We start from the raw sequence: 12,615 nt of genomic DNA, 5'->3' as shown, positions 1-12,615 counted from the left end.
CTAGAACATTTTGAATCTACGTGAGAAATGCAAAGCAAACGTAACAGTGTTTGATCTACTGAGTGGTGGTGCAGTGATGATGATTTCATTCTAATGCCGACCCAGAAGATTTGGAAATATTTCACAAAATAATATCTTTAGCAACATTTATGATACTTACACATTTTGTTGAGCTAGCTAATCTCCACATATGAACCACTTTCTGATGTTGGAAGTGCAAATGCAATCTCCAGAAGCAAACAGCTAACATTAGGCTGTAAATGCATGACTGCTAAGCTAAAGGTGCTAATGTTTGTTGTGATGATGTTTAATAGTAATAATAATAATAACTTGGGATTGTTATAGCGCCTTTCATGAGACCCAAGGTCGCCCAAGTCTCCTTAAAGCTTCGGACGTTTATCAATTGGGTCATTTCTGACGTATTTCATGTTGTAGAACAAAATGTGAAAATCTCTTAAGCTTGTATCAACTTCAGATCTCACGCTGAAACGCTGACTTAATTCCTGCACCACTCTATGTGGATGGACAGGAGGGGAATACGGAAAAGATCCTGTTTGGAGAACCAGGTTTCTCGCTGTGACATAAAAACTATAATAATAAACGGCAGAAGGGCAACTGTAACCTGGACTTGGATCTGACGTGCATTGATAGATATTTGATAAACATTTCAAATAAAATGTCCAGTACAGGAGAACATAAGTGACATGAGGTACTTCCCTGTTTTGACAGACGTACGCCGACGTGTGATGACAGGTTTCATTGAGGCCAATCTCCAAGACTCCCCTGTGTGCGACCCCCCCACCCCTGTGTATCAGCAGTCTGAGAGCTTCACCACACCAAGAGACACCTCAGTAAAGCTCACTCATTTCATTGTCCTCCCTCGAGAAGGACCCAAACCAACATAGTGTTAGCGTGCCTCCTTTTCATTCACTCCGTACTTCACATTTACGTGTCCATTTTTCAGCCTCCACCTTTCAAGGTAGACTCTGACAGCAGTCTGCAGGGCTTCTTCACCACCTGCCAGGAGGAAGAGGTGTCAGAGACTGCCTCTACTGTGGAAGGAGAGGGGAAGGTAGACCAGGAGGAGGAAGGAGGAAGTAATGATGAAGAAGGTAGTGAGGAGGAAGAGCATGCCTGTTGTGACCCACAGAGAGGTGAGGACCAACAGCAGCATCGATGCTGATGATCAGTCAGTGTTCTGAAGCATTCAACACTCCCAGCCATACATTCATGTTAGTTAAATGACCATATTTTGTATAAGTATCTCCTGACATTTGGCAAAGTATTATTTTATAAGTATATACTAGGGATGCTCCGATCGCCAATGTTGGGGCCGATCACCGGAATCAGTATCGGCCGATACCGATCGAGTGGGCGGGGCCTATGGGGATCTTCCATTTAAAGTGATGTTTAAAACTCAGTTAATGCTCATTCACTGGAGCTTCCACAAACTACCAACATAATTATTACATTCAAATGAAGTACATTATTCAAGTTTACATTCACTTTGGATAATAGCACGGGATGAATGAGCGGAAGCACTCTTTTTTCCTCTCTCCCCCTCTCTCTCTCCCCCTCTCTCTCTCTCTCTCTCTCTCTCTCCTGACAGCCTGTCAGTATCTCATGCAGCTCACTGATCCAGTAATGAGTGACCCGACAGTGAAGAATAAATATATGTATAACTAGTTTAGCTTGTTCCAGAGGTAGATAAAATAGCTAAGTGTGTTAGGTCTAACTCTGAGTGTGTGTTGCTCCGCTCACCGGTCCGTCACAGCGGGCGGAGCTGCAGGGTTTCTGCTTCACACACGTTGCACACCGCTATTTTACTGTCTTTTTCGGACACCTTGAAATACTGCCAGACCGGTGAAGCCATTTTGGCGAGCTTGTTTTGCCGCACACAGAAAAGTGTCAGCGGCCGATCGATCGGAGCATCCCTAGTATATATATTGTTTCTTATTGAAGTCACTTGAACACAATACAGCGCTTCCTACTTACTGTCATGTATTCATTTGAGCAGATTTGATGGGGCATTACAGCCAGTGGCGGGCCGTGCATTTCACACCTAGGCCTTCAGTGATGTCCGACACAGTCCTACCTGAATTATTCCACCTCTTAATACCATCATTATGACGCCATGGCTCTAGAAACTAAACATTTAGACAGAAACGCAGTATAACCGGGCGTTGCATCACCTTAACACAGTCAAGTACAACAGAGTTATATTAATATTTTCGAAGCATTTATAATCAATATATCCGCATTTACAATTAAGAGTGTTAAACTACCAGCTTTAAGATCGCTTGGATACTGTCAAAACTTAAAAATAAAAGGGGCTTTTAAGGCATTAGTCTACAAAGTTTTATTAAGTCCACCAAAAGTATGTGAGCTTTAACAAGTTTGTTCACTAAACAGCGCAAGCAGTTTCATTTAAGAAACGTGACGATAAAGACACAAACTATTCACTGAAAATAAAAGAAAACAAACAATTAATTTGCATTTGTTCATGAGGATATATTTGCGACAGTGGTGAAAGTGTATTCCTAGCCCTGAATGTCCACTTTGATAAAGGTTAAACCAAAACAATTCAACAAGTCTCCTTGAGTACTTTTACTGCACAGCTGAGCCAGTGCGCCACACACATCTCTATATCTCTTGCAGAAGCATCAAACATTTATTTTTTATATATTTGTCATTTTAATTACATATATATTAATTCGTTATTAATATTGATTTAATATTAACGACATAAAATGACAAAAATATATTAAAATAAAAAATAAAATGCTTTGTACTCACCAAAACAACTGATTATTTGAACACAAAATCCATCCTCCTTTCTTTCCTCAAGAAGACTTCAATGACTGTTGTTCCTGTTTACCCAAAAACAGGACACAATCAATCAGTCTTTTCAATATTTCCCTATTTTTGTTCACCCTTTCGTTGTGGAGCTCCGTTTCCCGGCGCACTTGTTAGTTGAGCTGTAGATCCACTCGGGTGTCCCCAAAGGTTTTCAAAAGCACCATTGCTTGTAAGTGCCCAGCCGTGCTTTGGTGTCTCGTTGCTGCCTTGGTTAGACAACTCAAGTTTGCAAATCCAGTGAGGCTCCAAACACCAAATCGATCATTTGCAAATAGCAGGCATTCCCAGCAGTACCATTTGCAGTGCCTCTCGGAGGCCGTGAGCCAGGGGTACCGCTCGTAGTTAGTGATTTGAAAGTGGCGGACAAACCCTTTTCCCCGCTGTGATAGGCTCGCTAGCGTCGGGGTTGGCCGTTCTCTTCTCACAATGTGTAGCTTTTCTTGAAAAGTTCGTCTTGAAAATGGCGTTGTAATTATATCTGCGACCAAATCGATCTCTTCTCCTCCTTCAGCCATTGTGGGTTGAAAAAAAACAGCTTGTAGAAATCTACACACATTAGCTAGTTCAAATTCAAGTTCAGTTTGCTAGCTCTACATAGCTCTGCCTCTCAATAGTGCATATCCAATCAAAAGACGTGCACGTGCTGACGTCATCGTACGCCTGCTAGCTGGCCCGTTGTCGCCAACTCAAAATCTGATTGGTTAACGCCACAGTTTTGTTTCCGTTCACTTTAAGCTACAGGCGCCCGCTCTGTTGATGCTGAAGGCCTAAGGGCAGATTTCTTGGACCCTGGCAACACATTATGGCTGAAATATGATTGGATAAAAGCTCTAACATAAAGGCCAGCCCTCCAAATCTTGTTCTGAGGCTGGAAGCAGCGCAACCAAGAGGAAAGCTATGAAATGAAAAGAATAGACTATGGGGAATAATTTAATACATATTTGTGGAAAAAATATATCAAAATTAAATTTATATTCTGATGATGTTTAGGCCAGCAGAGAAGGCCTTGCTGGCCCTGACGGCCCACCACTGATTACAGCCACCTACTGGGCTTACTGGATTAACACATAGGTTGTAAATAAATAAAATACATTATTGGGAAATTATTAGAAACTAATAAATATTTGAATAAATATATAAATTAAATTAGTGTATAATTTATCTGAAGTCTTCCCAAGCAAATAGCTTGTATTACTTTCCTAAGCACGCCATGGTGAGTAGCAAACATCTAAAGTGATCAGTGTCATGAACAGTAAAGTAGAGCAATCAAATGACTGATACAGTCCTGTGAATGTTGTGCGGGGGGGGGGACTCCATCATTAACACCGAATATAATATACAGACAGCTTTCTGAAAATACCTTGGGCTTCAAAAACTTTAATGGATCCTTATCAATTTACTTTGTTTTGAAATATCTGTTGACATGTATTCTTTGTTATCTTTTTTAAGTTCTTAAATATAAATAATACATTTATCTACAACTAGTTCAAAATTTACGGAAGAGGATTAGGGCCACATGAAAAATATATTTGGGGGATGTGAAAACATTTTAAGATTTTTTGGAATTCTGACTTTAATCTCAGAATCGCACCGGTAACTTTCTCAAACAAAATAAATAAAAGTTAAAAATACATTTGTTTTTGTTCTGAGAGAAAAGTCAGAATTCTGAATTTAATCTCAGAACAAAAAAATAAGTAAATGTTTCATGTAAAAACTTGAATTCAAATGTATTAAAAATATCAAGTATGATTTGATGTACCACCCCTCACCACTGCCCAGATGTTAAAAGCTTTATGCATTTGGCTTTGTTTTCCAGCTGTGGGGTCAGAAGTGGAGGAGGAGGAGGAGGAGGAGGAGGAGGAGGAGGATGAAGAAGAAGAAGACATTGATGACAGGAAGGAAAATGCAGGCAATGTTGAAGAAGGAGGAGACAACGTGTTGATGAAGATCCGTAAGCAAGCAGACATGACAATGAAGCAAATAATCCAATGTCTGGCCTCAAAGTGGAAAAGCAGTGTGTGTTTACTGCCACTAACTCTAAAAGTCTTGGATGTGTGTGTTCAGGTGAGCTGGCTGCTGACCCAGGGGCTGCCCATCAGACAGAGCTCAGGGTGTCTCCAGGCTCACAGAGTCCCAGCGTCTTTGATGACACCAACAGGTGTGTTTTTTTAGACTTGTTTAGTCATTCATGTCATCTGCTTCACTTTTGACCTTCAAAATACAGGATGTCAGATTTTGTGTGAGTGTGTGTGTTCTCTTTCCAGAGCCCATTCAACACTAGATGACGTGCTGCAGGGCTATTTAGAGGAGGGCACCACAAATAGCCCAGTTGCAAGTGAAAGTGTCACCAAATTGTGAGTGTCACGTACAGACCGGCTGCACAATTATTGTAAATCTAAGAAATCACATTATGGAATAGTGTAATATTCAAACTGGAGGAAACAATACTTGTCAAAGGGTAAATATGTGTTAAAATACCAGTTTGAATGAATGGGGAGATGAAGATATCCTGATGCATATTTGTTTCGTACTGATAAAAAAAAAAACTTACATATTATATTATATATATTATTATAATTATTATGTTTTAATGAGAATTATCATTCAAAATGAATAAATCCCCTTATAGTGTCAATCATATCGCAATTGCATTATAGGTCCAAATAATTGCAATTCATTTATTTGTCCAGAAATCGCGCAGCCCTACAGCTGAGCATGGTTTCAGTGCCACTAAGTCATTTCTCTAATTCCATTTCTGTTCATATACTTATTGTTTTCTAATGTGCAGGGTAGAGACGGCTCAGTTAGCGTGCAGCATGGATGGCAGCATGGCAGCACGGCAGCTGTTCATCTGTCTAACAAACTGCTACAATAGAAAACATGAACTAATGCAGTGCCTCCCTTCTTTAGGATTCAGCTATTTGAAGGACAGGCTGAGGAGGATGAGAACCTGTAGGAGACCATTCACACACTCACAGCTCAACAACCTGAAGAATGTCCCAACTGGTAAACTTTATTAAGAGTCATACATAGTGTGCTTAAGAAACACCTGGGCTAGACTAAAAAATACACACGGCAAGTCAAAGAATAGGAAAGAAGTATTTCACAAACAGTAGTTTCCTTATATACAGCACCTGTAATACAATTAGGTTATCACATGTATCCGTTAGCTACCATCAGCAGTTATATTACCATTATCAAGCGTATTTACAGTTTAATTTGAAATAGACTTTATATCCAAAGTGCAAGAATGCAAAATCTTCTTTTCCAGAACTGAATAAGAAATGTGTTTCATCAAACAACTTAAACAAAATGTACCTTTTGTATCAGTACAGGAGGAGTGTGTGAGGACCAGGCTCAGTGTTCATCAGTCAAACTAAGGAAGGGTTCTTTGAGGTGTGTTTCTTTGAGTTATTTACAAGAGCATTTGGCTTGTTGGTTACGAGTCCTAAAGACAGAGCTGTATTCATTGACATTTTCAAAAATGTGTTCAGAAATTCTGTAAACTAATCAGTTTGTATGTAGCAGGTAAAAAGATTCTGCCGTCTTCAACGTTGCTTCAACGAAAGAGCCATTTTGTTTTCTTACTTTGTGCTGTCTAAGAATGTTTGATCAATAATTGACCCTATTTATCTCGACTTAAAATCCTTTGACAAAGTTCTTGAGTGATGTGTTAGCTGTAGAGTCTCTTAATAAAAACCAGCTGCAGCTTGAGCATCTGAATACCCATCATGCTTCAAACCCGTTGAAACTGCAACAGGAGATATATGGCCAATGTACCCACAAACATGTAGGGCCCTCAGTATCTTTACTACTCCAGATGGAGCAAATCCATAGACACCCCCCCACCCCTCACTCAACAGTCTCCGGGGGCCTCACATGACGAGGGAGACGTGGCCCTTCCTGTCCAGCTCCACCAGAGAGAGCTGCTGCAGGGCCTTCAGCTTGGCATCGCTCACCTTCATCTTCATCTGCTTCATCTTCTGCACACTGAGGGGGGCACTGCGGGGGGGGGCATATACAGTGATCACATGTTTCCTACTTAAGGCTCAGTTGGATTTCATAACATTGCAGGAAATAAGATCTCATCCAATCACACGTTTAGGATACATAATGTTCAGCAGGATAATCTCCACATACTAACACTACATCGTTGTCTTTGAATACAAAAGTTAACAATAGCTTATAAACAAGCTACATCACGGTCACATAACTTCACAACCGCTAAACTAAAGGCGGCTGATGTTCGGCGTTAGTCACGTCCACTTGTTAGCAAGTGCTGTATCTTTGACACATAGAAGCTTCAGACATTCAGCAGCGGACTATTTGCTCTGGTGTCATTTTGGTCAGAGAACACAAAGTGCAATCCCCTTCAGCTTGTGTGCCCAATGCCCATGTTCGTACTAGTGTGTGTTTGTTTGTTTGTTATCTTTATTTTAGATGTGATGGAGCAGGGTATACCTTTATTAGAGATGCGTCTGTTGTTTTTAGAATGTGCGTAAGGCAGGGTGGACACCTTGTCTTTATCTGCAACCTAAATCCACCAATGGATAACCTGAACCTTAACTAAAGACCTTAGTTCAGACATCTAACCAAAAACATGTTAAAAAAAAACGTAAAGACGCGAGAACTGAAAGTGGTCCAATGCTAACTCAGTCAGGACTCATTCCTGTACTACTCTGAAACATTAGTGTTGCCAACAGATATACATCTTCATACAAAGGCATCATTCAATGCTACCCACGTAGATATTAAGATGCTATTGTGCTGAAAACAGAAAAGAGTCGGTGTCGTGTCTCGACCTGTCGGTGCTGCTGTGCTGCTGCAGCTGCTGGTAGAAGGTGTTGAGGTCGGAGAGCTTGATGTTGGCGCGGACGCTGAGAGGGAGCGACTCAAACATGGCTTCACTCAGATCCTCATTCTCACAGCCTGTGGACACACACACATATCAGCCACAGTTTGACTTCCCACTCGTACCAAGTGACATCCTAAACCAAGTAGTGGTGACAGGAAGTGGGTTATAAAACCATCCAACAGCTGGTGTAATAGACACTGACTCTACTGACCAGTGTAACACTGATTGAGTCTGGGTTCCATGACACTACCCACACAAGATAAACATGTCATTGTGTCCTACAGACGTTACCAATATACAGTATACCCTTCTTTAGACGGGTGGCTCTGATTGTTAAGTGTTGTATATCGGGGACTGTTGCACAAGCCAAAAGAAAAGAGACCAAAAAGGTCATGCAGGGAAGAGGATTAGGGCCACGTGGAAAATGTTTTGAGTTCTGAGATTAAAGTCAGAATACTATATTTTTTAAAGTCATAGGATCACCAACACTTTTCCAGCTCCTCCTGAGGGGAACAGGACTGCCTGTGCAACATTCCTGAGCATCCTATTCAACAGTTCAGGCTGGACTGACCGCTGGACGGACCGTGTCAGAGAGTGGGGGACTCACTCGGTGGCTGCGGGGGTTCAGAGGCTGCAGCAGCACGAGGCGTCTGAGAGAAAAGCAGACATCTTTAGTGTGACAATGGCCAGGGGAAGATGAGGTGTGTGAAGAAGAGTCCCACGATGTGTTAAAGGGACGACAGCACATTCATCTGAATCCACATGGCATGGATACAACGGGTTCTGGGAAGGGCTGCAGTCGCTCCACTGGGTTGTGGACGTCGTTGCACACGAATACAAAGCAGGTGGTCTTGTGCTTGATTGTTATATGAACAGGGACAGTGTAGTTATGGCAGGGAACAACTTAAGTCCCAGGCTCCTCCCACAATGCAACAGAAATATAAACAAGACAAGTGCAATATACAAATAGAATAAAATGAGCTATAGTCAGAATGTAAAATGAAATGCTGCTTATTGTAATAATAGATACATATGTGAGATGCAAACAAATGGATGGTATGAAGTTGTGTTGCTCTACCAGCTGGGGTCAAGTGGCAGTGGGGTCGAGGTCCCAAGTACATTTGTCGATATTAATATTTGACGTGCGGAGCGCGAGACGGAACAATCATCACATCTGTAGCTGGTGTGTTCTAATGCAGAGGTTATTCATCATGTCTTACCTCTGTGGGCTCGCTGACAGCTGCACCCAGCAGCTCTGCTGACTCCTGCTCTGACTCCGTCGCTGGATCAACCTGCAGCATGGTCACACACACACACACACACACACACACACACACACACACACACACACACACACACACACACACACACACACACACACACACACACACACACACACACACACACACACACACACACACACACACACACACACACACACACACACACACACACACACACACACACACACACACACACACACACACACACACACACACACACACACACACACACACACACACACACACACACACACACACACACACTTTGATATGATCATATGTACATGTTAAGGATAATAACTTGCTTGGGTAAGAGGAGTTCCAGATCAATCTTTTAAAGTATTTGTTGAAGGTTTGCTGGTTGATGGATCATATGCAGACCAAGATGTCTTAGCTCCGCCCCTCCAAGAATAAGGAGAAAGCAGGTATAGGTAGGTTGGAGTCGGGGGGATTTTTCCACACTATGCTATATTTGTTTTTCTAGATCACATTAAAAAACAGTATCTGTCGTGTTGCTTTGTCAGTCTGTTAAAACGAGCCAAAAACATATATTTTTTTAAAGCCAAAAATGTACAAGGCCTCGTTTAATGAAATGTCATAACCCCTTAATTCAAACATTACAAAGCTTCTATTATAAATTAAACTGCATTGGTTTTACAATTTGAAACTTTTTAGACGCAAACTGCAGGATGAGTTTATGTTGTCTCATGTTTAGCAAATGCATCTGCGACTCGCATAACTTTGTATAACATGAATCTGCTGGCTCGCAGATGGCTTTTGCAAAACAGGCCAGACGACAGGAAGCATGTCCACAAAGTAGAAGAACATCGTCCACTGTGTGACATTCACAAAGGCTTAGGGATATGAAACACTGCAGTGTAAGTACACAGTGTGGTACCTGCTCATCAGTGGTCTGCTGGAAGTGTTGGACCAGCTCCATGGCCGTGCTCAGGTTGTTTCTGATGGAGTCCATGGATTCTTTCTGAGCCGCTGTGATCTCCTTCACCTGCGAGCTCAGCGCTGCGTGTTTGGCCTTGATGGCCCTCAGGTTCTCCAGCATCACTGCCGGGTTCTCCTGCAGGAACACAGTGCAGATAGACACACCCATCTTGTGTATGGCTTCTCATGTATACCGTCAGAAAGAGTCTGAAGGCCTGAACTGAATTTGAAGTAAAAATACACTGATGCTCTAAGGTACATTGTGTACATTGTGTACATTGTGTAAGGTACACAATTATACACAGGTATGATTAAACAACAGTTAAAAAGTTGTTATTCATCTTTGGAAGAGTCAGACAGAGCTCGACTTACAGAACGGTTCCTCAATGAACCGTGTTTATATTGGAGGTTGTACAATGACATTGCGTAAACAGTGTAGTTACATGTTGAAACTTCAGTAGTTGACAGTTTGATGTCCTGCAGACCCATATCGAGTTGTGTAAAAAAGTTAGAAGAAATGGCTGCTGTTATTCCATTACCTTAGCTGGACATCCATTCTCTGAAGCGTTGTTGATGAAGTCCAGCTTCAGACGCTTCTCGATGTACTCCAGGTCTGCCTCCGACTTCAGGAACTGCAAGGACACTCAGCTTTATGTTTTGGTACTACATGCTGTACACACGTTCACCCTGCCTTTCTGATCACAAGTAGGCCTGGGTTTTTCTAGATATATTAAAAAGAGCCACGGAGAATTTAAAATCTGATAAGGATGGTGCCTTCAGGGTCAGTGGAGCTTTAAAGTAAAGGTGATAGGACCAACAAAAGCCATAGAGTTGTGTAGTGATGACTATAACGTAGGCCAACCCGGTCAAGTTAGCATCACAAAGGCTCTCCACTAAGAGCAATATGTTTTAACAATGGATTTTGGAATATTGCAACAAGATCTTTGGCAAAAACACATGATACTTTACTAACCACGTTATGCTGTTTGAAACCTTAATGCAAATGTTATGGTGCAGCTGCTCTCTGCAGTTTTCAGATGCTTTGACAATACTATTGCACTGCTAGCTGTCTGATACAGTAGTGCAATGAAGTCAGAGCACCTGCCAACAGCTCAAGTGTGTAGAACGCTCCCTCGATTGGAACCATTTCTGGCCGGAGCCCTTCTAATGTTGCACTGCTTTTCTAGCAGGGCCAGCAGCCGTACAGTAAAAGAGGCCCTGGACAGACAGAAGATTACCCTCAGTGAGTTGTGAGTGTGTCATGTATGTGAGAGGCCCAAACAGACCCCTACAACCTCAACCAAACACCAAGTCCCAGAGTCATTACAAAGGAGTAACTTACAAGCAGAGGTGGACGGAGTACTCAGATTATTTACTAGTAAGTAAAAGTAGAAATACAGTGAAAAAACACTCCGACATCTAAAATGTACTTACTGTAAAAGTAAAAATAGTATTAGTAACAGAATATAGTACCAAAAGTAAGAATACTTGTCATATTTGTAATTGTTTAATTAAAGAGGGGTTTATTTGAATTACTTTATATACTATTGTGTAGCTTAACAACTTAAATAATAATAAATGATCATGTATAAGCTGATTTTTATTTTTTATTAATAATTAAAATCTGTAAAATAAATGTAATCGAGTAGAAAGTACAGTATTTGCCTACCTAGTGTAGTAAAATAATGAAGTAGCATAGTGTGAAAATACTGAAGTAAAGTACCTACATTTTTTTATTTAAGTACAGCATGAGTAGATGTACTTAGTAACATTTCACCACTGCTTACAAGTATTATCGTAGAAACATGAAATACATAGTATATGTATAAGCTGTAGTGAAATGAGTGTACCTGAACGCGCCCTGTTTCAGTCTGTCTGCGGCCAGTTGTGTTCACTGACCGCTGCTTTAATGGTGGCCATGTTATTACATGTTGAAAACAGCAGAGCTGGGAAACGATTTCCCAAAGCATCTTTTTTGGCTTACGCCCGACGCAATAACGGCAACAGTTAGCTAGTGAAATGGAGATTTTAATAAACAAGATTGTGAAATGTACTGCACTTAGACAGGCAGCTGAATGGCGCAAATGTGTTTGAATTGTTTTTTTAATACAAAGAGAAAATCATGACCCGCCTGCTCTTACTGTGGGAGGAGTACTAACTCCTCAGATATAACGAGCTGCTAAACGTCTCTGAGATCGTTAACAAGGATTAAAAGCAATTTCACAAGATGAATACAAGGGAAAATATAATAGTTTTACACTGAGCTTACCATCGCCTCTAGTTTATCAACTGTGGTCTCCATGTTGAATAGTTTCCAGCCTGAGGTGGGCTCTGTCATTGGCCAGCTGTTATGAATGGAGGAAGCTGATTGGACGGCTCTGCTGCCCGTCTCTTTTTGTGGAATTGTTAACATTTTTTCAAAACAACTTTATTAACAAAGTGTATTTCATCAATTGAACACTTTAAAACGCGGTATGCGGATTGTTTTAATTCAACTAAACAGCATACAAAACAATTTGTTTAGGATTACTGTATATAACAGCCGATTCCATTTTTATGTTTTGAATGAATGTGGTAATGCTCTTTTCTAAAGCTAAAAATACTACAGACACTGCTTTGGATATTGTTACTATGCAAGGACTCGAAGTGGTTACCTGTTATAAATACCTAGGTATCTGA

At 41.1% G+C, this 12,615-nt stretch overlaps 2 protein-coding genes across 5 annotated transcripts in view; one reads left to right on the top strand and one right to left on the bottom strand.

The window, feature by feature from the left end:
* The window catches only part of tex14 (testis expressed 14, intercellular bridge forming factor), a 36,337-nt gene extending 29,820 nt beyond the window's left edge, over positions 1-6,517 (top strand). For both annotated transcript variants that reach the window (XM_071205458.1, XM_034098302.2), the window contains exons 19-25: positions 730-851; positions 965-1,154; positions 4,676-4,810; positions 4,924-5,017; positions 5,124-5,213; positions 5,770-5,865; positions 6,195-6,517. In XM_071205458.1, coding sequence (XP_071061559.1) covers positions 730-851; positions 965-1,154; positions 4,676-4,810; positions 4,924-5,017; positions 5,124-5,213; positions 5,770-5,815 — 677 coding nt within the window. In that variant the 3' untranslated portion in view covers positions 5,816-5,865; positions 6,195-6,517. The remainder of the gene's footprint in view (positions 1-729; positions 852-964; positions 1,155-4,675; positions 4,811-4,923; positions 5,018-5,123; positions 5,214-5,769; positions 5,866-6,194) is intronic.
* On the bottom strand, positions 5,852-12,287 carry ska2 (spindle and kinetochore associated complex subunit 2). Of its 3 annotated transcripts, none has more exons than XM_034099605.1 (7): positions 12,206-12,287; positions 10,476-10,568; positions 9,896-10,072; positions 8,935-9,006; positions 8,322-8,364; positions 7,662-7,788; positions 5,852-6,861 (listed from the first exon to the last, which is right to left on the bottom strand). In XM_034099605.1, the coding sequence occupies exons 1-7, from the start codon at positions 12,272-12,274 to the stop codon at positions 6,735-6,737; spliced, it is 708 nt and encodes a 235-aa protein (XP_033955496.1). In that variant the 5' UTR covers positions 12,275-12,287; the 3' UTR covers positions 5,852-6,734. The 3 variants fall into 3 exon arrangements, with proteins under 3 accessions (XP_033955496.1, XP_033955497.1, XP_033955499.1); XM_034099606.1 differs by having other exon boundaries at positions 5,852-6,849; XM_034099608.1 differs by having other exon boundaries at positions 6,772-6,861; positions 7,604-7,788.
* Between the last annotated feature and the right edge of the window lie 328 nt (positions 12,288-12,615).

This window comes from Pseudochaenichthys georgianus, chromosome 14 (genome assembly GCF_902827115.2).
Source record: "Pseudochaenichthys georgianus chromosome 14, fPseGeo1.2, whole genome shotgun sequence".
NCBI lineage: Eukaryota > Metazoa > Chordata > Actinopteri > Perciformes > Channichthyidae > Pseudochaenichthys > Pseudochaenichthys georgianus.
Note: the sequence above shows the minus strand (reverse complement) of the source record. Positions and strands in the feature narration are given on the sequence as shown.